At 43.5% G+C, this 26,881-nt stretch overlaps 1 protein-coding gene across 1 annotated transcript in view; it reads right to left on the bottom strand.

Moving 5' to 3' along the window:
* CDH4 (cadherin 4) overlaps positions 1-26,881 on the bottom strand; it is a 415,458-nt gene that overhangs the window by 38,465 nt on the left and 350,112 nt on the right. The window contains exon 8 of the mRNA XM_054274637.1: positions 3,313-3,450. Within this exon, the coding sequence (XP_054130612.1) occupies positions 3,313-3,450 (138 nt within the window). The remainder of the gene's footprint in view (positions 1-3,312; positions 3,451-26,881) is intronic.

Below are 26,881 nucleotides of genomic sequence, written 5' to 3'. Positions count from 1 at the left end.
TCAAAAAAACCATTCACCATCACAAAAAAGAGCTGGACAGGACCAGAGCAGGCACCTGGCCCTTGCTGTGCCCAGTGCCCTGCAGCATGCTGCAGGTAATCCTCAGACTGCCAGGACTGGCCATGCTGATGGAGAGTTAACAGCAGACTTGAGCTCCAAATTGTTTCATCCAGAGACTCTGATTTCCTTCCTCCCATGTAATTTCAGAACCCTTTGTTTGAGAAGGTGGGGCTCCTTCTTCCCCTGCCTTTCAGATGATGGACCAAAGGACCTGAAACCCACTGACATCAGTTTTCATGGAAGCACCCAGAAATTCTGCAGTTTCACTTTACAAAATCTTCATTCTGTACCTTTAAGGATATTTGTAATTTGATTGCTCTTTTACCACCTCTCATCCAGCAGTACACTTTGAGCCAGCCCAGCTGGTATTTTGGATGTCCATTCAGCACCACATCCTGCTGGCTGAGCCACTCTGGCATTGCTGTGTCTGAACCTGCACGTGGTCCCTGCTCTCAGCCCCTTCCCCTGCCCTGGGCCTGGCTGCAGACGTGCCCTGGCTCTCTTGACCATCACAGGGGATGCCTTCCTCTCCCCCATCCTGTTGTTAGATTTTACACAGCAACATTAATTCCTGCTGCTGAATACATGAGCTGTGACACCAGCGTGGTGCAGTGTCCTCCTGAGCTACATTCCCATCCAGAAACGATTAAGTCTGAAACCACCCTGGCTGAATGACAGGTAATTTAAGAGCTCTATAGGGTGGGCCTCTGTATCTGTCTGGGATGAATACAGCTCCTGAGCTCCTCTCATCTGGCTGCTTGCCAAGAGCAAGTCACAGTTTCAGTTATTCAGTCTATTTTTGTTTTTACAGCAGCATCTCAATACAACTATTTAAAATAAAAAAACACGATATCTCTCCAAACAGTCCGCAGACTTAAAAGAGACCATGGGCTTTCTCACTCTCTGAGGACCTATAGATTTCCTGAAAAGTGATTTTTGCTATTTTTTTTAGAGGTGTTAAAATGCAGATCAGACTATTTGAGGACAGCGAGGAGATGCAGCTCAGGCTTAAAGAAACTCATCAGCCTGATGCTGTTCCCTCTGCCAGTAAGAGAAAAAACATATTATACTTTCATACTCACATGAAATTCAGCCTGGCTATACCCAGGAGTATATCAAAGATATTTGTTTCCATAGAATCACAAAGAATTATTGTAAAACACCCTTGGTTTTCAACTCTTTACAGAGAAGTCCCATGTGCCACTGTGTAAAGCCCTTTGGCCCTTGCAAAACTCTTTCTTCAGTGATTGAAATTAGAGAAATAATGGTACACATCAACTCCGCTTAGAGGAAGAGTAGCATTTTCTAATCCATTTAACACAATTCTGTGGGTAATTCTCCTGATGGCTTTTATTCCTTCCAGGTTTAATACACACCGAGACATTAAATACTCAGAATTCACCTGAAAGAAAATTTCCATTATCCCACCTTCCATCAGCTCTGAGAAGTGCCATTAAAACACAGCACATCTGGAGGGGATGCTGCCCTGCAGAAGGCAGCAATGTGCTCATGCAAGGAGCCCTGACCCAGCTCACCCTGCTCCCCAAAACCTCACCCCACAACCTGCACTGCAGACACGCACCCCACGACCTGGGGCATGGGAACAACCTGTGCTGAAGTGACATGGCCACTAGATGTCATTCCTTTTTCACTCAAAGGGAGGGCAGAGAAGCATTTTCCTGGCAGAATAAAGTCCCCCCACACACCAGGGAGCTGTGGTAGTGCAAGGTCCTGCAGCCCCACAGACACAAATCTCATTCCAGAGAGAATAATTCTGTCCCAGCAGGAGAAAGGACCACACAGCCCAAGACCTGTGCTGTATTTTTATGGCTCTCCTTAATAATTGTACCATACTGAGGGAGATGTTGAACCACAACTTTACAGCAGAAAGATTGGAGTATCCATGATGGACACAGAGCACACGTGTGCTGATACATCCACTGCAGTAGCAGCACAGCCTGGGGATTGATGCCCAGACCTGAAAACGTGTTGGGTGCCCATTTTGCTGAGACTCAGGAGGAATTTAGTGCATTTTTTCTTCTTAGAACCCATGTTCAAGCCACTATGTGAGAAAATGCTGTTTAGGAGCTGAGCATGTCACAGCCCCAAACTCAGCTCCCCTTGAGATGGGAAGGATCCAGAGTCCAGAGCTGACATGAATCCAGCTTGGGTCCACAGGGGCATAACCTGGGCTCTGCATGACTCCCTGGAGTTCTGTGACATACCTGCAGTTTGTAAGAGTATAACTAAGGGGAAACTTTGCTCCTATGCTAATAATTATTTAGAGACCCTTTAGGACGGAATGAAAATTCAGAATTATATAAATAATAAAAACATTCCTCCAAGGGTGTTCAGTGACTTGAGCACTAAGAAGTTAGAGCACCTGCATTTGAAAAGATTTGATGCCTATTTAAGATACATCACTTACTGCTCCTTGTTGACCCTCATATGGATACAGACAGGGGGTGCACAAGCATTTCTCATGTATTAGCATACAGACCTCTGCACTGCTCTGTGATTCCTAAATTTACCATGCACATTTCAGATGTTCTACATCCATGGATTATGAAGGCTGGAATGAACCAGACCACATCATTTCACCTTCCAAATCTTCATTTTTACCTTAACCAGCTCTAAAAATTTGTCATTTGCAATCTCTGATTTTTTCCCTTTGCCCTCCAGGAATACCTTGGAACACAAGAGAACAGAACAGAAGACTGTGCTAATAAAACAGAAGAAAAATCTTTAACTGATTAAAACCAGATGTACTGAAGAATGTCTACACATTTACTGCCAGCACTCACAAATACATCTGTTAGAGCTATCAGTGAAATACAAATTTTACCAGCTACCTGCTACCATTTAGAGCACTTACAGCCCTCTTGAAATCATATCCGAGCCATAAACCCCAAATATCTCTCGCTGCTCAGGATTTCACTCAGAAGTATTAATAACTCTGATATGTCTACAGCCAATTGCTATGAAACAACTGCATCCTCTTTGGTGCAATCAGACATGGGCTGCTTGCCACGTTATTTCAGCTCCTTCATTGCCTTGGCCAAATCAGTCACCAAACAATTTTGCTGGTTCATGAATCAATCTTTTCCTTTTTCCCTTTTCTCCCCTGAAAGTTTTTATTCCACAGTTATCCATCAGAGTTCCTGCTATCTGCCCAAGCAGCTTGGAGAGACAGCAGACCAACACCCATGAGCTAAAACCATTGTGTAAATGCATCACCCTGTGGGTACTCACAGTGCTGGTGGTGAATTCAGGGGGGTTGTCATTCACATCTGTCACTGTAATGATGGCTGTGGCCGTGTTTGAGAGACCATAGTTCAGATTTCCTTCCATATCTGTTGCTTGAACAATCACTATGTACTGCTGAACTTTCTGGAAAATAAAAAGGAAGAAAAGATGAGACACAAAAACACATCCTGTAAAAACACTTTGGTTTATTTTCCCTATACAAGTGTGATCTTTAGGCAGACTAAGAAGCTAATTGGATGAAAAATGTTAGTAAAAAAATTCAATTAATTTTTCTGCATCGTTTTTGAAGTGATTTTTGCATAGATTCGTGGACATCACCTGTCTCATGGGAAAATAAAAGTCTTATGGGCAAAATTCTCTGGTTGAAGCTGACATTTTTATTAACTTTTAAGTATTTTCTGCAACATTAGCTTCTGTCTTCTGAAAACCAGTAAAAGTTTTGTTCATGTGTTTTCACTGAAAACATTGCTAAGAACATTATACCCCCAAAATTGACATCAACACTGCCTGGCAGCCCTCCAGCTCGTTCTGCTCACACAGTTTGATGCCCAAAAAGCATTAAAATGCTCTTTCTGTTTCAATCCTTACCACAATCCTGGTAAATAAGGAGAATTTAAGTCCAGTATGGAAGAAAAAAATAATTCAGCGCAATAAACAGCAGTTCAGCAGAACTAATTTAAATTCCTGAGCACCCCCTACCACACAGCTCTCAAAGGAAAAAAACCTCACAGAGCCAGCCACAAAAATCACACAGGGAAGTTCTAAAGGATGCTGTAAGTCAATGCAAGTGGAAAATAAACCTGAATAAAAGAAGAGAGGCCATCTGATGTTGCATGTGTACACATCTTCCTGGGATCTCTTTACTTAGGAGTATCTGCCTGCATCAAGAGAACTCTCCTGATCTTCACAACTGGCCTCAACAATAAATTCCATTTAGACCTGCAGAATTTACTATTGATTACTGTCATGCTCACAGAGCACCTTAGAGGCAGATGGGAAAGCAAAGCTCCTCTCCTGGAAAGTGGGCAAAGGGAGGCACAAACACCAGGGAAGGATCCAGGCAAAAGCTCAACTCAACCCTGCTCCTGAAGGCTGCAGGCGGCACATCAGAGAGCCCCAAAGGGGTGTGAACCACGTGGAGGCAGAATTTTATGAGGAAAAGGTTTTTTGTGAAGTCAGGTGGAGGGACTTTGGTGCAAGGAAAGAACAACTACCCCCAGAACACAGCTCAGACACCCAGGGCTGCTCCTTCAAGGTGCCAGTGCCACAAGTGTGTGTAAAATGTCCAATGTCCTCTGAAGTTTCAAAGGGCAAGAATTAGGTCAATTAGGGCTCTTTATTCCCATATAAACATCCTTGAAGTGCTGTAACTGGCTCAGTTCTTTAATTCTTCTGAGTTGCCAGAATAAGAGATCTGCATTTTAGCTTTATCTTGATTTCAGGGCTTTTAATTGACCTGCTAAATTGACAAGACATCACACTTAGGGATCCATCAGCACCTTGCAATTGGAATATATTATGGAAATGCACTTTCATTATCTCTTCCTATCTTGTATAATAAAACATGAGGGAGAAACTATTGTTAGCCCTTGTTTTGGGCTCATGCGAGAAGGCTCTGTTCATTACTCCATTTGTAAAGCACTGCACAAGGCTGAAATGTCCTTATTAGTGAATGTAATTTCTATTTAATATCCAGCTTTTCCTTCCTTATTCTCTCTTATAGACTACCTGTGAAGCTGATGGAAGTATTTCCTAGCAGGCCAAACACTCTGGTTTAAATAACAGAAGGTTTACATCATAGAAGTGGGGAGGATACTTATAAAAGTAGAAGCAATGAAATTTCACATAAATGAGAAAAACACATCTGTGTGCGTGTACTCACAGATTTACAACAAAATTGTTTTCTTTAACAAAGCACTGTTCACTGAGCTCTGTAATGTTAATAAAAAAACCCCACACAAATTCAGAGCACTAAATTACAGAAGTTTAAAAGAAAGATGTTGATCAGATCATACAATACAAAAAAAAAAAAAGAGAAGGAAAATGGCCAGAATTTATTAGAGTGTGCAAATGTAGCAGCCACAAGGAGCTGGTGTGGAAGGATGGGAAGAAGGGAGGGACGGCAAAGGAACACAGCATTTGTGCAGCAAGTGCAGGCAGTCCAAGCCTGAGAAAATGTGGGAATTACAGATCCCAAGGGATGGAGTGATCAGGCAGGACCATGACGGGAATGCACACGTTGGAGAGGTGCTGGATCTCAGGATAGCACTGGGTACACATCCGAAATGAGCTGCTGGGGGAACCCCAGAGATACCCCCAAAGCTGCACTGATTTCCATCAAATGAACACAAAATTATTGTGTTTAGAGCAAAAGTGGATTTTGCCATGGAGAATGGTGTGGGAAGTTGTACAGAACTCAGACACAGGAAATCAGAGAAATATCTAGGTTAGAAAAGACCTTTAAGATCAAGTCCAGCCATAAAGCCAACATTGCCAAGTCCATCAAATGGAAGCAGTCTGAGACCTCATCTGCCAAACCTTCAGGATGGTTTCCATCCACATCAAGCTCCATCCCAAAGGCTCCAGCACTGTGTGCATATAGGGGTGCTCCTTTCAAGTGCCCAGTTTTAGTTTATAACTAATTCAATCTCCAGTGAGATTGGCCCCAGCAGATAACAAATTACTGATTTTTTGTTTTTCTCTAGCTAATCTTTTTGCTTTTGTGCATTAAGCTGATTTTATTGAACTATTCAATCAATTTCAATTTCAGCATGTCCTTCCAATTTGTCACATCATCTCCAGGGGCATCTCAGTTTGTTGTCCTAATAGTATTATTATTGTTACGACTATTAGGAAAAAAAAAAAAGGCAGCCTCATGCCCCCAAGCATGAGAGACATTTTCTTGATGGCATTTTGATCATACAGAATAATTCTCCTATTCTCTTTCTTTGCAAAAATGACATTTTAAATAGCACAGGGCAGAAATTACAGCATAGAGGTAAAGCAAAATGGTTCTAACATTTACTGTATGTTTGCTCTGATGGTGATGCTGGGGAGCTCAGGAAATGAGCCTGTGGCCCAAGGGGGTCTAGACTAAAAACCCAGCCCCACTGAAGCCTGTGGGAGCTCCTGTGGCAAGTGTTTCTAATAAATCTAAGAGATCTTCATGCTACAGCAAAGCAAATGTGCTGTTTCTATTCCAGCCAAGGAAAAAAAAAATCATCTTGATAAGTGCAGAGCTTTTAGTCTGACCTAAAAACTAAGAGGGAATTTTAAAGGAAAAATTATGAAGGAAGGAATAATTAAAGAAACTGTGGCAGATCTAATCTGTCTGCTCTTCTGTCAGTCATCTGACACAGTGCCCCAAAGAAACACATCAGCTGAATTCCAGAAGATGGGAATTAGTTGAAGAATTTGTTAAGCTGACTAATGAGAAATTAGTCAGGGGCTTGGTTAAAAAGGTGCTTTGTACAGGAAAACGGCAGCTTGGAAGAAGGGCAACTGCATAACAGAAAAATGTGATCCAACAGCACAAAATACAGGAAAATGCAGCAAGGCACCCATAAAACAAAACTTTCCTGGAAGCTGTTGTATTGGACACGAGGAGGGATGGCTGTCCCCACGTCCCACCTGCTGCCAAGCAAGGGGCAAGCACCCCGTGTGCAGCTCTGAGCAGGGCCCAGCTGGCAATCCTGATCCCTGTGCCAAGCCAGGCTGCTGGGGACGCTGGGCACCAGCCAGGCCCTGTGCTCACTGCTGAGCCCCTGCCTCCAACCAGGTGCTGGCACTCAAGAGCCCATCACAGGAGAAGAGCCTGGCTTGTTTAGTCTAGCAAAATGAAGGCTGATAGCAGATATGATTGCTGTCTATAAATAACATCAGGAGGATAAACACTGGGAAGGCAAAGAAGCAATTTAAACTAAAGGACAATGTTGACACAAGAACAAATGGGTATAAACTGGCCATGAATAAATTGAGGTTGGAAATTAGTAGGTCCTTTACCAATAAAGGAGTGAGATGCTGGAGCAATCTAATACAGGGGCTGGAGAGGAAAAACGTTCAAAAGAATATATTAAATTAGGGCTAAATCCTCTTGGTTTAGGTAGAAACTATGACAAATTGAGCTAAAGCAGAAGGCAGATCTCTTAACATTGTCTGTGTACAAACAACTTTGTAAAAAGAAAAAGAAAAAAAACCCCTTTCAGTCCAAATAGCACAGACTGTTCATGTGAAAAGGCTTAACACTGATGGTTATCACTGAACCAGCCCATTCCATTGGCACACACAAAGGACCAGGTGCCCTAGACAAAATTACAGCACTGCAAGTGGCTCTCCCCATCGAGACAGAGAAGCTGGCATGGAAATGGCTCAAATCCCTGGCTGGGCTGAGCAGAGCCTTGCTGAGACAGGGTATAAACAAGCGTAAATCGTATTCAGAGACAGACTAGAAAAGAACAAAGTATTTTAAAATGAAGCCCTAGTAATGGAGTGCTAACTGTGATCCCAATTTTCAAATGTGCACGCACGGTGTTTGAGAAATGTGGCTCTTGCCAGTTTACACAGGCAATTATTATACATCACACATGAGCTGGGGAACTGTGTATACCAAAGTCCAGAAATGCAGTAATTATGTGATTAAATTAATCTGCATTATGGACAAAGGGTTTGCAAAATTAGGAACTACATTTTCAAAGCCCTGTACAAATATTGTCCAATTAATTACTACTTCCTGAGAAATGTATGACTAGCTAATTTTAACATCACGCCTGGTAAAGCAAATAAGGTTACCAGGATGTAGGATGTATTAGCAGGAATCCATTGGTGAAGGAGATAGGAAATCTAAATTTTATTTCTTCCCGTGGTTATCCTCACATCTTTATATCTATGTTTTTTCATCTCCCCTTAATTGTGCAACACCAATGAGATGAATACGAGATGTTCTTGTGATTTGTTTTCTAAATCATTTTGTTGCATGCTACTGGAGACTTGATGTTCATGTTTTTGGGTATCAGAGATGGCAAACACATCACTAATAAATACTGCACCAGAACCAGGAAAGGCAATCTAAAAACAAATAAACAAACTCCCCCCAAACATTCACTTAACTCAAGCAAAAGTGCTTTTTCCAAAAAGATCTAAATAGCCACCATTTATACAAAGCTCACAGGAAAAGCTTTTAAAGCATCTATCCCTTAATACTCCCTACTTAGCCTTGGTTAAATAAGAAGAGATTTTCAGCAGAAAGCCCTCCTCTGGAAGCTCTGGGAAGAAGGCAGCTTTCACAGGACACCCAGGGAACCCAGCACTCCTGCAGCTCCCCCAGCCATGGTGGTGCTGGCTTAGGGTAAGGGTCAACTCTGTGCCAGAGTTGAGAAGAGTCTTTGATAAACCTTGACTTTTCATTTCTCACATCCAGCACAGCATCACACTGTGGCTGCAGAGTCCTCAGCAGACACCAAGCCCTGGGCCTGGAGATCCCAGTGCACTGGGCTAAAATGATTCAGATTTGCTCCATCACTGCCCCGCTGCACAGGACCAGCTGCTATCTGAGGTGTCCATGTTTCTGCTAAGACAGGCATAGAACAAGGCAGGAAATGCTATTTTTAAAACCAACTGGGGCACTTGCTCAGTGCTGCACAGCCAGACAGGGAAGCAAACAGCCAGGGTTGTTTTCTCCATTTGGCTGGGGCCGTATTGGCTTTTCAGCCAGCATGGCAAGGTGCTCCCCATTCACAAGCCCCTGGTGTTTGATTTTATGAGCTGCCTGTGCTGGCAGAGCCCCATCAGGGCTGGTGCTGGTCTGGCTCTGCCCAGCCAGGCAGGGTTTGCTCTGCTGGGAGCAGCGCTGTGCTCACCGGGCTGCCTTTCCTCCGAGCAGGGGTGGTGCTGTGACACCTGCCCTGTGATGTGCTGGTCACACCCTGTGTGCTCCTGTGACCCTCTGCCCGAACACCAGTGAACTCCTCTGTGCCAAGAACAGCGCCAGTCCCAGCACCCACAGCAGTTTCATCCACACCTCCAGCCTGGAGGAGCTGTTCCACTCCCCTTCAAAAACCATTTTGTCTGATACAAATGAAGGTCCATAGCCCAGCTCAGGATTTTCACTTGGCACTGGAGCTATACCGACATCCACCTTTAATGGCTTTCTCCTGGCAGCCTCATTAACACCCAGCAATTAAACTACTTCTTAACACTTTCCTCTCTCTCTAAGACCCATAACCTGGGGGATCTCACACATTATACAACTTATTCTCTCTTAAGCTACTGCACTTTATGATAGCAAATTAATGTGTTACAATTTACACCTTTTAACCCATTTGGAACCACCAGACACACCATTAACTGTTCCAGCTTCTCCCAGGGTGGGTGTTGAATATCCCACTTAAGTGTAAATGGGACCTGCTCCAGCTTTTAGCAGCTCTTTCCTCTTTTGTGTGGCAGCTTCTGAAAGCAAAACAGCTTCTGGTGGTGGGTACAACACCCAGCACTGGCAAGCTGAGCTTTCCTATGAAAGCAGGAGGAAGTGCTTTAAAAGTTAACTGAAAGAAAGTGAATATGATCTTTTTTATCACACAGAGGTTACAACATCAAAGAATGCCAGAAAGCCTTTCAGGAGTCTACTGTGTTTGGCCTTTTAGTAGCATGAGACCAAACAGTTCAGCGGCTGCTGCCTTTCCTTGTGTCATCCAGGCAGGGGAAGTGCTGAAGTGGAAACTGCTCCTGCACTGGGTACAGAGCAGACCCCAGCAGGCATCCCAAAAAGCCTTCCAGCATCCTGGCCACCCCTCCCTGGAGCCTCCCAGACACAAGGAAGGTCTGTGAACCAAACAGAATTGCTCATGCACCTCATCTCATGGTGAGTGCCAGGACGCTGCTGAGCTGCTCCAGGAGGGATCTGCCAGTTGTCAGGGATACACAGGGAAGCTCACAAATAGGAACTCCAAGCATTAAACAGCCCTGAGACTAAACCAGGAGAAGAAAAAAGAGGAAAAAAAAGAAACAAACCCAACCCACAGCAGACAAATAACTGGAAAAGGTAAGACAGACTGGGGATCCTGATGGATCATTTTAATGATTCTCCTAACAATGCCTGGTGCCAGCAATACTGTGCATAGGAAGGGCTGCATTAAAGTGGAACAGAGGTGCTTTGAGTCCAATATGCTGCCACCACATTCATCTGAGGTAGCTACTTCTTCTTTTTTTTTTTTTTTTTTTTGAGTTTTACCCCAAAGGGATTAGACACTGAGCCTGGGCTATCAAGGTTTTTGAAACAACACCCAAGCTGCAGCGGAATGTGGAATTTCAATGCAGCAACTTCTGCCCAAAGAAAGGGGCATGCAGGAGAATACATCCACCAGAACAGTGCAGTGACCCAAGCACACCTTGCAGAGGGTTTGCCAGGCTCTGAGCCCAGCTGGCCAGCACTGTGGCAGCAGCACCTTCAGAACCCTGCTGTGTCCAAGGTTAACAGCACAGCAGGGTTTGTTATTAACCCCACACTTGTTCTAGACTTGTACATTTCCACTTGCAGAGGGTAGGCAACAGAGATCACAACATTTCTTGTCTGATATTAGGGCACAGGCGTTTCTCAAAACTTGAATGAAGTGACTCAGGTGCCATGAGGTGACTTCAGAACTATTATCAGAATTATTATCAAAGTTATTGTCAGAAACCCCACTGTTCCAGTATCTCTGTCCTTGGATAGCATCAAATTTTCTGTTTAGAAAGACTAAATCACTAAATGTCAGTTACTGAGCTTCTCATGGTTATCCATTTATACCAACATTGGAATCACAGCCCCACTAGGAATGGGCATCTCTCTCTTCAGTGATCCAAACTCCAGATCAGATGTAAGTCCACAAGGAGGAAGGAGAGAAATAAGAAAACTGAATTACTTGCTTCTGACAGTCATACAAAGGGATAGCAATGAGCTGGCATGAGCTACTGATAAATTTCACTAAAAAAAGAGACGTGATTAATATCTTGGATAATGTATTTCAATTCTGGCTGCAGCCACTGTGCCAAAACAGAGGAGGGTTGTGATTAAGGCTGCAGGCTGCAGCTTGGAAGATCTGGATTTCTTTAGCCTTTTCCCAAGCCCTCCCCAAGTGACCTTTAGCAGGTCATTTAATTTTTCTGTGCATCAAAGAAACTGAAAATAACACTTCGAAATGAAATTAAAACTCTTTTTTATCTAACAGTGATACCAAGAGAAGAGAAATCCATTTGTTGGCTGGAGCACTGGGCCACTGGGATGAGAGAGGCTGCAGGACAGAGCTGTGTGTCCATCTGCATCCCCAGGAACAGGAACCAGCCCCAACCCAACTCCCACCAACACTTTCCAGCCTTTGTGCCCCACAGATTCCAGGTCATCTCACAAAGAGCGCTTAAAAGGAGACCTCAGGAATAATATGCCTTCCAACTTTTGGCTGAGGCCATTTCTGTAAAACCATGAAAATTACATTTGGCTTTTCCTGAGCAGGGAGAGAGGAGCAATAGTTCAAAGTCTGGGTGGTCACAGAGCACCTGGTGCTGCACAGAGGTGCCCTTTGGTAAATATGCCAGCAGTAAATTGATGCTCCTTCCAGGTGGTTTCTGCCACTTACTGACAAAAGCAGTGAGTGCTGAGACAGAAAAAACTCAAAATCTCAAGGCAGAGAAGGGAAAGTAAACAACAATCTCAGAAACATTTATTTTTTAGGTAAAAAAAACCAACCTTCTTTGGACTTGTGGAAAGCAAATTCCTCCTGCAGCGTGTAACTTCTTGGTGATTACCCAAAGGCCAGGCTTTAGGATAAAAAAATATCCTAGTTATGTCCATTGCACTCTTATAATCCACAAAACCTTTGCTGTCAAATGCTGCCAGAGCAATTTAATAAACAGGGAAAATGCCTTAATGTATTCTGAAACCTGCAAACCACCCATCATTAGCCCCACATGCTGTTTTCCTAGTTTCTCTGCTTTAAGCCATTTAGCTGCTACAGCTGTTTTTCTTGTAAGTCTGGCTTCTGTTTTTATCAGCCTGATTTGTTTTCTGGTATATCACGCTTGATTAGAAAGAGGAAGAAAAACCTTTCACAATTCAGGTAAAACTGCCTTCTTCTTTAAGCTCTGTCAGGCTGGAAGCTTGAAAAAGATCATCAGGAGGATCAGTGTAGGTGAATAAATATTCATAATATTGCTCATTACTTATATTTGGTCTCATTTCTGCAGAAAGCTTGAAATTCTACACTCATGACACCACTGATGTAGCCAGACCTTTTTATACTGGGGAACACGAGGCGTTTTAAAAAATCTATCAGTGCAACAACTAAAAAAAATAAAATCAATTTAATATATTCAAACCATTTTGTTCAATCCCATATGTATACATGTGGTATGAACAACACTAAAATCCTGGATTTTAAAATTACTGGCAGTCAGGAGCACAACACGAGTCTGGGGCATCTGTACTGTGTTGACTCCTTATGGTCTGGATAAAATAAACTCATTTGGTGTCATTCCTTATTCATTGCTGAGAATTATTTTAAGAAAATAGCTTGGCTAAGTCCCTGCTGGCTGCATATCATATGTGCCTTATGAATTGAAGGGAATGTCCAAACAGAGAAGGGCCAGGTTAGAGCCACAAAAGCAGCTGATTTAATTAAATTTGGCAGAAGGAAAGGTTAGTGGAAAACAGTCAAATAACAGAGAGGAGAGATTAATGTGAGATGCTCCCTATTGTATTTCTCTTCAGAGCTGTTTCACCCACCGTGGGCAGGGTCATGTTGCGCTGATCTGCTGAGGGAGAATGTGATTGACAACTTCTGGAAAAGAAATTCAGCTTGGTTGTGAAATTGGAAATAGCAAAGGGGGCTTTTGTCAAAACCAGCTCTGCCTGCAAAGGCTTTGTTTCCCTGCCTTGGAAAAGGGCTACATGAAAATAGGTGCAAAGAAAAAAACCCCCAGTGCTGTGGGAAAATGAACTGAAAGCTCATCTTGCAAGTGAAGGATTTTTATTTTTTTCTGGCTGGAAATTCTGACCCATGACAAGAAACAAAGGCATTTGAGCAATATTTGATCTTGCTAATTTTGTATATATTAATAATGTTAAAGGTGTAACACACAGGAAATGAAGACATGCAGCTGATTCAATACTTGACTTGTACTATGTCTTGGTGTAGAAGGACTACAATTTAGACTCAATCTGATGGAAAAAACACTTAGGTCCAGAGCAAAATACAGTAATAAAGTTTGTGATAACTTATCAATTGCTACACAGCTACAATTACTCCAATGGTACAAATAATTCACTGCATTTTTCTGAAGGAGGCATCTCAGCTTTTTTTACAAGTTACTGATCCTGATGTTTATATCCAGTTGTATTAGACAAATAGAAAAGAAGAATTTTTTATTAAACATTTTATTAATGAATTTGAGAGAAGTCACAAATGGGTAATAATGTGCACTCTTACAAAAGAAAGGGCACCAAAATGAGTAAGTATTTTCAGAGAGCAGTCTTAATAGAACAGGGCTTCCTGACGGCTGTCAGCACTCACTGCTCTCTGGGCTACAGCATTTGGGGAATGAGACACAGAGTTCCCACCTGGGGAATGAGATCCCAGGAAAATATTGACTCTCTACTGACCCACCGTGGGTTTGCCACAGGAAGTGGCTGCAGGGCATTTGGGCAAACTGAGTTTTGGGTTCCATTATAACCAAAAACCCACCACGGAAACAGCACAGTGAGGTGTGAACCCTCGTCTCTGGTCACTCAGATTTTGCAGATGCTTTCCAAAGGGAGCCTGCTCTGCTTTGGAGAGTACAACTCCCTGTCCTGCCTGCTCAGAGGGCTCCAGACACAAGATGAAACCAGGCAAGTGAGGAACAGGAACAAATGACTTCGTGATAAAGGGGAAAACTGCTGATAAATGGAATGATTGAGACGCCAGGCTGGCAGAGAGCCACTGTGAGAGCTGCTGTGATGAGCAGGCATGTTTTCCTTCCCATCCTGAGCCTGTCAGCCTTAATCAGATGTGCCTTAGCAGAGTCTCTTACAGCCATGTGAGAGCAGGAGGAAAACTGCTCCATGCCAGTGACTGGAGAGGGTCTGGGCAGAGCAGAGCTCCAGAAAAAGCAGATTGATATATGGAGTAAAATTAAATGCCTTGTTTATGAACTTGAAAGAGGAGGGAGCAGACCAAGAAGGATTTTTGATAATCCTAAATTGTCCCAGCTGTACAGGGAGACCTTTGGAGAGGTACCTTGGGCCCTTTCTGGTGACTGCTTATGACAAGAGGATGGAGGAGCAGCCAGAAGCCACTGCAATAATTGAAGGCAAAATTTAATTTTCCCAGATCAGGGCCTTAATCAAACAGCATTTAATTTCTATGCTTTTTTGTCAGCTAAGGGATGTGCAGGATCTGTGCAAGAGTCAAAGGCCTTTGGGTGACCAGGAGCAGGCTCCATCATAGCAGGGGAAATTTTATAAAGGAATTGGCACTGCAGAGACCCCCCTGACAACCTCCCAGGTCCCTGTAATATGGAATTAACTTCACATTGCCATGAGGAATGAAAGAGGAACTCGCCAGCCACCTTCATGTGATGAAATGCAATTCTTGCAGTTACAAAATTGGAGGAATGTAGCAGTTTCTTGGCTATTAGCTGCAAGAGGGAATTTCAGCACTTCAGCTCTCCCCACTTCTGGCTACAATTCCGCTTAAAAAACATTTATGTAGGGAAGTGCTCAATTTCATACAAGGAGCAAAATGACCCTGAATTTAGTAGGCTACATTATCAAATACTCAAAAGTAACAGACTGAAATGAAAAATTGCAAAGCATAATTCTGCCAAGATAATTAATCCTTGTTAACCCATGACCTGATCATATATGATGCTGCTCTGACGAGCTTACTGAAACGCTATAAATAATGCCAGCATATTTTATTTTCTTTGTAGGCATAAATATTGACAAATTCATACTCATTAAACTTCTGCAAGCTGAGAATTATTCATGTTCCTCAAATGGGGAACAGGCAGAGGAATTAAGGGTTTTTTTTTCAGAGGGATTCATTGGTTTGCAGAGTCCAGTTGGAGATGCTGAATGCAGTTTTAAGCCTTTATGCAAAGAAGGAAAACTGTATTGATTAGATCCACCCTCACAATGTTACTTCTTTTCCCCCCACCTCCAGCTCAGACCTGTTTCTATGTGCAAGACACTCCGTTTACTGAGTTACATCAGTTCTGTGAGCAGAATTATTCCAAAAAGAAACTTCTTGTGCATGTAGATAAACTGGCTGTAAGTTCTGGGCAGCAATTCATCAGTGACAGAGCCAGCCCAAAAATGTAACTGCAGACTGAGGATAGAGGTACATAAAAATTGTTGTGAGACAAGCTGGGGTGTGGATTTAGAGTGCTTTGGTCCCTCCACAGGGTGGTTTCATGCCACCCATCACCTGCCATAAACTTGGGGTGCCTTATCCCTCTGAAGGGTACCATGTGTGAGCTGGAATTTTTTCAGGCTATGTTAATTGCAAACCACAGTCCTTATGCCAGTACTGATAATCTCTGGCAATTACAAAGGAAAACAGACACTGTGGATAAAGAATTCCCTCAAAACAAACTATTTTTGCTTTGGTTGAGAGTGGAATTCAAATGAAACCATCTCATCTGTGGTCCATAGTCCAAAATCTCAGCTGCCTGTACAATGCAAGGGAAACATCCCCAAAATGCATTCCTATTTTCTTCAGAATCCAGCTGAATATCTTAGCCCTGCAGTGGATTTAGGAGGAGCTGATGAGGTTCTAAGTTTAATACTCTCCAAAATACAGGTGAGACATGTACTTTTGGAAAAGCAAATTACCATTTTTCCTGCTCCTACAGCAGTGGTGAGCTCCCGTGTAGCCTCACCTTGGGTTCAGGTGTATGAACTTACATATATACGTAAATGTTGTGTGTTTGTTGCTGTATTTCCTCCACTTCTCAGACAAAACCATGCTGGGAAAGGAGAAGAACCAGGAGCTGAGGTTCTTCACTGCAAGAAAAGCAGGGCTGCAGGACCAGGCTCCATGTGGAGCTGGTGGGACCATGAATGCAAAGGGATTTAGGACTCTGCTCCTTGGTCTCTCTCAGAAGAAGCTGGAGGCTGGGATAAGGGTGTCTCAAGAATTTTGTGAGATGGATTGACTCCCTGTGGGGAGCAAGGTGAGACCATGAAATGTATTTAATTTTATCCTAAGTTGAACTCACATTTGTGTCCCAGAGTGAAAAGGTTTTATCTCACCCCACTCACAGCAGCGTTTGCCTCTCTCTCTTGGTTAATGGGAGCTGTATGGATTTTTCATTTCTTTTTTCTCATAGGAAATGTAAGAACAGTGCAGATTTAGAGATGTATTATCTGCCAGCAGAAACAAAGTGCTGCCTCACACCAGCTGTAACAGGTCCTTACTCTGAGTCATTAAGGTTCTAACGAAGCCATTAGCCCAGGCAATCACTGGTGGGAGCCCTTCCCATGGAAAACACAGCACACCCCACAGAGAGCCCACTCTCACTGCTGTGGCTGGAACAGAAAATACCATCCCAGGCTGGCACCTTCTTTGGTATAGACATTGGAGGGTGCATGTCTGAGGGACAGGGGTTATCCCAGAGATTCTGCACTGCCTGTGGAGAGATGCCATGGTCTGGGCACGCTGAAAGGGCAGGGGCAGGCACAGAGGGGTGAGATGGATGCAGGAGCATCGCCTCAGGAGGTTTTCCCACCTGCTCTGCTGTGTGCATGGAGCAGAGCCCTCTGTCCTTGGCTGAGCACAGCCCTGGACAAACAGGGGATTCCTGCTCTAAGAAACCCTCCTCTCTCTGCTGGACAGCTGCAAACAGCTCTGGTCACACTCCAGGAGGGGTGGATGGAGGGTTTATGGGTTAGCTCCTGCAGTGGCAGGAGGGGTACATCAATCTGATGTTGTTTTTCAGCTCCTTCTCCAGAGGGAAGTGAATGCTGAGCCTGTACCCAGGGCCTGGGTGTGCAGCAGGACTGGGCCTCGGGACTTTCACAAAATGGGAGAAAAAGCAAACAAAGACAATCAACAGATGGAAACCCTCAGATGGAAGGGGACATAGTGGCTATTTATTTAAAGAGCTGTTAAGCCCTAATGGAAATTTTCAAGAAGCAACCCATTTAGAACTAGCAGTGGTTTATTTAGCCCATATTTTCTGTTTGTTTTCACTCATTTTTCATGCTAAAGAACATTTGCTACCAGTACTCATCTCCAGCATCTTCAATTGTGTATTCCCCAGCATTACCCTGGTTGCTATGGAGACAACTGAGATGCCACAAACAACAAAAAGCTCTTCTGGTGCAGGAGCAGTGCTCCAAGGAAAGAAATAACCCTGGAAAACATGATTTCTACCAGCCCTTGCACACAAGCATGGAAAGTGGGGGACATTTATGGGGCAATCAATATGCTGGACCCTAACTCTAAACAAAATATTTCCCCAGAGCTGCTCCCCTGTTGCTTTTCCAGCTGCACAAAAGCCACAATCCATATTCCTCTAGACTTGATGCCAAAGAACATTTTCTACCTGGATTTGAATAATGTGAATATATTAATTAAAGTTGATAATGGCTGATAATGATTTCCATCAGCAGCAGAATGTTGCTATATTTATCATTATTTATGAGATCACCGTACCTCTCTGTAATTTATACAGAGAAGACTTGAAGTAACGTGACTTGACATCTTAACAACTTTTCTGATCACACCTTTAAAGCCACAGAACGTTGTTTTCTCAGACAACCATATCAGTATGGAAAGGGAAGGGAAGAGATCAAGCCCCCCATGTTTTGCTTGGATCAGCTTACCCTTGGAAAGGAGCTGACTTTGGGACTGGCCAATGCACTGGCAGAAATAGGGGACAATTTAGGGGGCAATTACAGATACAATTTGATTAATTATGGCTATTGTTTTGCAGAACTCTGCAGACAGAAGTGGGGCTTAAAGTGAAGAGAGATGTGGGAGGGAGAACAGGAGCTCTGTGTCTTGTCCTTTCTAAAATCCATCAGGAGCTGCCCCCATGTTCCCTGAGCAGCAATGCCACAGAGGTTTGGGGCTGGTAACCGTCCCAGCTGCTCCTTGGGCTCAGGAAAAGAGCATCTCCCCTTAGACAGCCCTTCACAATGGGAGCTTTGGCAGCAAACTGGAAGAAGCATCTTGCAAAAGCCAGAGGAGGCAGCAGGAGGAAATGTGGAAGGTGTCTGCTCAAGCTGGATGGGTGGCAAAGACTGGACCCTCCCTCAATGGGGAAGAGAAGGGATGATCCCACCAAGGAAGCACCCAAATCCTCACACAGGGGTGGATCAGTAAGCTCTACAGCCCCGTGGGGTGGAACTCAGGACTGCCTGGTTCTCAGTCTGGATGCAGGAGGAATTTTTCCTGTTGCTGCTGCTGTTGCTCAGTGGGGCTCCTGGTGGGGAAGAACCTTCCAGAAGAAAAATTAGAGAGTCAGGCACTGAACATCAGGCACTCCCAGTGCTTTCATGGTAGTATAAGCTAAAACCAGCTGAATTATATCTGACTTTAAAAATTCTGTTTTATATCAGGTCACTGGTTACAGACATTCAAGTGAAAATTCTGAAAAAGCCCACCAAAATATCAAAGTAAGCATTTCCTATAAAGCAGGTCCTAGTGATATAAAATTTATAAAACATGAATTCATAAAATATGCAAACCAGATTCACTTTTCGCTGGCATGGCCAAAACTCAGAAACATCAGTAACTGACAGACTGAGGTCAAAACAGTTCAGAAAATACAACAAGGGGAAAAAACCATCCAGAAATCCCCAAATCTCTCAAAGCTGCTGACATCCCTGCTTTTGGTTTCAGCAGACCAGGGCACAAAGAGAGAACAGCAGGAATCTTCTTAAACATTTGTTGTTAAGGTAAATCTAAAATGATTGTCTAGCACAATGTTAATTACATTGTACAGCAATCAAAACAGAGACGCCGAGTCTAATGAATCCCTGCTCTCACCTTTGGAGCTGAACTGGAGTGTCTTGTTCACCTCCTTATTAGCCCATAAATATTCTAATTAGGAAGCAACTCCAGATGAATAGGATTAGCAATAAGGACATTTTAGACTAGGTACACAAGAGATACTCAAAACTCTCATGTCTTATCTAAGGCTCTCCTGACATTTATAATCATGTAGAAACGCTAAATTTACATAGCTCTGCCTAATTAGACATGCTTGCAATTATGTTTGTGGGCTTCCTTTTTTTTCCTGCCCAAGTATAACTTACACTGTCAACACAGGAAGCAGGAACTGAATAGAAGCGCAGCAAGAAATAAAAGTGTTTTCTGCTATTTATTTTTTCCTGGTTTTAATTTGAAATTCATATTTCTAAGCTTTTTTTTTTTTTCAGATTCCAGGCAAGAATTGGCTGTTATGGATCCAGGTCCAGACTGCTGCTGCTTTAGATGTAGGAAATGTGTTTTTTTAGATCATCAGCATCCCAAGAGCAGGCACTAAACCAGGGCAAATTCTGCAAAAGGTGACACGTTCTGCCTGCAGCAGGTGGGTCGCTCGTGCTCTTGGTGACAGCAAGAAACCAAGAAACTCCTTTCCTCTGAGCACTGTAAGATCCCTGAAATCCTTATCCTGCTCATGAATTTTCCTTACTGCCCTGGGGTTTTTGGTTTCAGTCTTTTTTCCTAGCCTGAACTTGGCATTTCTACAAGAATCTTGTGTTTATCTTCCTTGGCCTTCAGAAAGCTGGTGGGAAGCAGGTAATCCATCACGTTATATTTCTGTGCAGCAAACGTTGGCATTATTGGGCAGAGATTTGATAAATGATGTGTACATTAGAAAACTGAATTTCAATATATTGTCTTTGATGTCTGTAATCACAGATAGAGTTCTTTCACCTCAGCTCAAATATAAATCAAGGTAAGTTATATGCACTCAATTCAACATGCTTACAAATTCCTCTTTCAGAACTGGAGCACAGTCATGAAGCTCACCTGTGTCAGCAGACGCACCTGCACAGAGCTCAGGCTGCAGCCAAGGCAGGTGGAGATGCCCATACATGTAAAAACCCTCAGGACTGGGATATTAGGGAATTCCCTGGACAAACATCCACAAATCCATTTTCCTGGCTGCTAGATGCTTAATTATCTCTACTCCTAAATATTTTGTTTATTAGAATACCAGGGTCTTTGACTCCCACATCACGTTTCAAGCTCCATGCTGGTGATGAGAGAATCATGGAATCATTGGAAGGGCTTGGAAGGGATCCTAAAGCTCATCTCCTGCCCTGGGCAGGGACACCTTCCCCTACCCCAGGTTGCTCCAAGCCCTGTCCAACCTGGCCTTGGACACTTCCAGGGATGGGGCAGCCACAGCTGCTCTGGGCAACCTCACCACCCTCACAGTAAAGGGTTTTTTCCTAATATCTAATCTAAATCTGCTCTCTTTCAGTTGGAAACCATTAAATGGCTCATGCCAGCAGAGTCACAGAGCCCATGGAAGCCAGGCGAGGTCAGTGGCTCCAGGCAGAGCAGGACTGAAGAAAACTTAATAAAGTCTTAATAAAGACTCCTGAGGAATGAGACAGCAACCAAAGAACAGGATGAAAACCTCCTGTTTCTAGCTTCACTGCTTGGAACGTGGGAGAGGTGGAAAAACAACAGTTCTGCTCCAGCAGGTTTATAGAAGCCAAAATTAAACAATTAGGAAACCAAGTCTCCTCCCTCAGCAAACTGAAGGGAAGCAGATCACGCTGCAAAGTGACCCTGGTGAGCACTCCAGGCTGCTCCTCACAGCCCACGCTGAACATCCAGCAAGGCAGCCCCAAAGCCAACTGCAGCTTCCCAGAGAATTCCACACCCCAGCTCCACAGAGCTGAAAAGCAGGGCTGCCCCTGAATGTCTGCTTCTCAAAGGACATACCCAGCAGGTTTTCTCTGGCCAGGACATCAGCCCTGTGCCTGCTTCCTTATCAAGCCTTCTTATCAGGGCGTGTATAGGTCAAGGCAGCCGGATCTGAAAGTCTCTGATGACAGCCCAAGGAGCTGAAAGAAAATCAATAACCATGGAAACCCCATCCCATGCCCTGCTCTGCTGTATTTAAGATCAATCAATATGCATAAACGACCAGTGCCAGGCACATCTGCACTACTTGTGCACATAATCAACTTTGTCTTGTCTCAGCTTAATACAATTTTCCACCATATTAGCAGCCTTTATGATATCCTGTCTTCTCAAATAGACGCGGTTCGGAATCACTGCATAGTTCAATTGGATTATTGGAGTTGCACACAGACCCACACTGTCACACTTCTCCCCCCAGATACACTCTTGGTGACAGCCTCTCCTCACTCCACTGAGGCTGGGATTAGAGCCATGTTTGAAGTGTTTGCAAGGAGGTGACATCCGTGGCCACAGCCAGCTTCCACCAAAACCTCTGGCAGAGGAATATGTGTGTATGTGTGTGTGTGTGTATGTATAATTAACAGACTGGGAAAAGAAATGAACAAACTTATCAAATGCCATGCTGAAGCATCCATTAAAAACTGCACACACTTTTAATGACTTGGGTGAGGGTTGCTGTTGCATAAATTTATTTAACGTTAATGTCCCTAGTTTGCTGTAAATTTCACACTGTGAAATTACCAGGGCAGTTCTAATGGAGCTGAAGACTCCAGCTGCACTCCATGATAAAGGAGGAAATAATTATGAATTCCTCTGGGAAGCCAAAGAAAGTCAAAGATCTCCTTCGAAACTGCTCCCAGCTGAGCTGCTCATCAGCCAGCTGAGGAGGTGCGGAGCCGGGGGAAGCGGGACGAGCAGGGCGCTCCCGCTGGCGGCGGCGCTGCCATCAACTGACATTTAATTTGGAAGGATTGAAAGCTGGTGTCTGCAGCAACTTCTGCCAAGAAGCATTATGAACAGTCAAGACAGAGCATGGAAGTGGTTTCATGTTCCAGGTTGGGATGATACTGTGTAATTTTACATCTAATCACCTAGCGCGAGACAGAACCGGCACACGCAGCTCCAAGAGCTCGTGCCTGCAGCTCTGACAGATGCCTGGATCGTGAGAGGATGCTGCACTGTGTGTGTTGTTCTGCCTAGGATGGCATTCTCTATAACCTTTCAAATCCAGAGTTAACAGCCTGCAAGAGTTTACAAGTGTGGAGAAAGTAAACTCCTCGCTTCCACTCTCCTTAATCTTCTATCCCTACAAATGTCTCTTCCTTCTGTTTCTGTTTCTCCCTTTTATCTTCCTGTTCCTTCTCGTTTCCTCCACACCACCATGGGCTGCCCAGGCCAGCAGTGTCTCCCTGCAGCAGGAGAGCCCACCTGGACAGTGAGCAGCTGGGCCACACCTGGAGACCCCAGCCCCCTTCTCCTCCCCACCACCACTCGCCTTGCCTGGCATCCTCCCTTCTGTCAGCTTGGAATTCAGGCCCCCACAAGCAAACCTATCATGGCTCACCTCTGAAATGATAAAACAACTCATTCCTGTAGAGGAATCGGAGAAATGTAAGAAACAAAACCACCTAATGGGGCAGACAGGCAGTATTTATTCAGTTCCTCCCGGTGCATCACTCATAATAACGTCTTGCAGTGTACTTCAAGCTTGTTCCCCAAGAACAAATATAATTCTTATTTATAATGCAACAAAGGATAAAGCAGGTTTCCTGATTCTGATAAGTGACTCTCTGATTATTTCTTCAATAAAAACTGTCACATCTTTCAGATTATTCTTTCATGTTTTATTCTGGTTTGGAACAGAGACAGCACAGACGAGCATCTCTGTGCCTTGAGTCACTTGGTTTATTTCCTCATTTACAGAAACCTGGGACCTGCTAGAGAGAATTTCAGTGGTGCTTTAAGGAGTTCTGAACTTTGTGGACTGGACTTGCAGCAGTGAGTAACCAAGGCCTGGCCCAGGGTCACCCTTTATCAGGTAATTGATCTGTGAGATGAAAACAGGGGTGGAGGGAGTGAGGTGTTATCACCTTGGATGGTGACAAAGGGCTCTCCTGGAACTACAAACACCAGCCCTTCCCAACAAACAGCAACCCAAGATGCTGCTGGGGAGCCTGTCAGCAGAATGCCTGCTCAGTGCATCAGCATGCACCAGACATTGGCTTGATGCACCGAAACGGGGTGAAAAACGTGAAATGAAATGTGATCACCCCTTTGGACTCTCTGCTTGCATTCCAATTTCTCTGCAAAATACATGCCATATTATTTACTGTGTCTTCTTTTAAGGTAGCTGTCACCATATGACTTAGAAACTCCAAACATACTAAGAATGGGATTTTCTGTGTCAAAATGTCCCATTGAAATTCAGACACCTCCTTCTCACAGTCTGTGCAACACTGCGAAGCAAACAGGGCCCAGACCTTATTGGGAAAAAATCCCCAAACAAATGTTGTGTTTATGTAACCATCTATTTATTTAGGGCCACTTCAATCAGATACAGCTGGTTAGACTTGAAAATAACTGCATGTGAAAATGCAAACAATAATTTATGTAACTTTAAATGAGTTTTTGCAAGATGTTTTTGATGCATTTTCCTTGAACGCTCCCCTGCACATCTGGCTATGAAGTCTGTAATTTAGCTTTCCTTATCCCCTATGGAACTTGGATGGAAAGGACTGTGCCCCTCTGTGAACTGCCCTGGCACAGAGTCTGGGGTCAGCAGAGTAGCACAAAATCCATTTCTCAAATGTGTCAGTCAGCCTTTGAAGATGCTGATACTGCAGGCAATGGTCACTCCGAGTTACATTAGCAGCTCTTATTGCAAACACTGGAATTAGTTTTCAGAAGAACATCCCTAAATACCCATTTTGATATGGTTGGATGACAGTAGTGGCAGAGACCATATAGAGAACTGAAGGGGCCTGAGGATGAAAACTGGTGGAGAATATTATGACAAAATGGTTTTTCATCACAAGATGCTAAGAGTGAAACTGCTCCCAAGGACGGGCACTTGAAAGCTCTCCCTTGCTTGGAATTTATTTTTACATTGCAAAAGAGTCCTTTTAAAAATGGTTTTAATGGCCTGAGCTAAGTTTGACAAAAATTGATCTTTCAAAATGTCAAACATCACTTTAAAAGACCAATATCAATGCGACATTTTTGCAGCTATTAAAACAAAAATGCTAAATCTCTCCAGATTTTATTTTCTGACTGGTAATTACAATTCTAAAAAATCATTATTTTGTCCCAATCTGGGGGTGGGGAAAATGTTGTGGGGCACTTCCTGCTCAATCAGGATCATCTGCATAAATGATGGCTGATGCTTCAATTTCTAATCTGATGGATAGATGTGAGAGATTGTCCCACTTTTTACTTTAGGGGTTCTCAGGGATTTGGCCATGGCCAAAGGAGCTGGGGATGGGCTGCCTACCCTAAGAAACCTCTGATGCCCTGCAGGCTATTTTTTCTAGGGAAGTTTGCTCAATTGCTTTGTCAAGAGCTGATACCCTGAAGTCATGAGGCCACCAAGTTCCTCTCCAGCACTCACTGGTGGAAGCTGCTCTGCTGCTCATCTGTGGAGCAGATTTTCTGATGGTGCACAGCACTGGTAACCTTCCAGATTGTCTCTTTATGCCCAAATATGCTTTCTTTCAAACCACATCTAGCTGCTGATTTACCAGCAAATACTGTTCATTATCTTCTCTGTCAAACATCATCTTCTGATATCAAACATACAGGGGGGAGGGTGAGGGAACTGCACATAATTTACAAACCCAGTAATGCATTTCCCATCACACTCCTCTCCATTGCCATGGCCACAGAAAGATGGGATCAGCCAAGATGAAAGCATTTTCAGGGCTGAAGTTTAATGGCTAAAATAATTGCAGAAACATACACATCTCCAAAACAAACCACTTCCAGAATGAGTAATGCGTGGAGTATCCTCTCATCTACTACTCCACATCAGCACAGGCTGCCCTGTGAGCAAAACACACCCAATATAGAGTACAGCACATCTCTGGGGCTGGGCCAGCTCCACTCTGCTGCAGGCAAACCACAGGGTTGGCCCTGAGCTCAAGAGACAAGGATGCTGCTCTTCTGACCTCTCTGAAATTCACCTGCAGAAGGTGACCACTAGTATTCCTAAGTAGGCGTTTTATTTGGCATATTCCTGCTTGGGTGGCATCAAACCCTCCCTTTAGAATAGCAGATACCTGGCACAAAAGCTTCCCACTTCTACAAGAGTCATTTGCTGCTGACTTACAAACCCTGATTCCCATCCTCAGTCTGGTCAGTTCACCCCTCCTTGGGCATCTGCCCAAACCTTAAACCATTAAAACAAAATCCTTCCCTATAAACTGAGGCGAATTCCATGTCGGTATGAATAGAAAACTACAATCTATTTATTTATCAGGCATGTATAAGTAAGTTGGAAAGACCAACTTATTGAACATCTGGATAATATGAGTCACTGCATTTTTATGCAATTAGTTCCTCTTCTCAATTTGAGCCATCAGATTTAAGGTCACTGAGTATGTGACCTGTTTACTTCAACTGAAAACCACATTTATTTTTCTGGAGAGGCATTTAGAACAGAAAGCATTTTAAGTGCAAAAAATGAATAGCTTGAATAAAACATGATTGTACTGACATGTACTCTATTTAATGAGGATTTCTTACACAAAGTCCTCAGAATTTTTTAGAAAACCGGAATAACAGAACAACAATAAAAGGAAAATATTTAGCCTAAAAATTAGAAGAAAAATGGTGAGGTTACCATGACAAAAGAACAAACTGCCTCACTGCTTCAGCTCTGCTACTACAGGCTCCTACATGCTTTAATGTGAATTTCTGGGAAGAATAACACACAGCTCCATCCTGCCTGCATGTGCCACCTTGCTGGCCTTATCCATGAGTCCCCTCTCAGCCTGCAGTGAATGGAGAACAGCCCAAACCTCAGTACCTGATGCTGTGATTATTTATAGCCAGATCAGCGATGCTCACAAGTGTCTAACAAGAACAGTCCTCCCCTTCACAGAGCCACCTTCTGCCACCTTTCTGGGAACTAATTAGTACAGAACTCAAGGAAACAGACAGGATTCGTGATGCAGAACAGCAAACACCCACATTTTGGTCCCCGTGCACACATTTCTGTATTTTTGGAAGTATTACATCCTCTGCAAATACAAACACCACGATCTTGACACTGTTCCAGATGAGATGTACTATAAAAACCCCAGATACATCACAATTTAAATTGTACTTTACAGAGCATGTAACAGCCTCTCTGCTGTTTACACTGAGAACTTCCTATTTTAAGAATATTTCAGAATACAAGAGACTGTATTTGGTCTTCTGACAGTCACAGTCCTTTGCATTCAAGCTGCCTTCTTCTTATGCCCAGTTAAGAAAAGTAACTGATGCAGGGTGAAACATCCCACAAACTCACTCATGCTCTGGCAAATGTGTTGAAGGCAGTATTTAAGCAAGAAATAGAGCCAAAGATGCTCACAGGAATGAATCCTGCTATTAAAAAAATAGTACTAGGTCTAGGAAGAAGGAGTTAACAAAGTCTCTCTTTAAAATGCTAA

Source organism: Melozone crissalis, unplaced genomic scaffold (assembly GCF_028551555.1).
Source record: "Melozone crissalis strain CALT ecotype California unplaced genomic scaffold, PUWL_Pcris_2 ptg000017l_1, whole genome shotgun sequence".
NCBI classification, from domain to species: Eukaryota; Metazoa; Chordata; class Aves; order Passeriformes; family Passerellidae; genus Melozone; species Melozone crissalis.
Note: the sequence above shows the minus strand (reverse complement) of the source record. Positions and strands in the feature narration are given on the sequence as shown.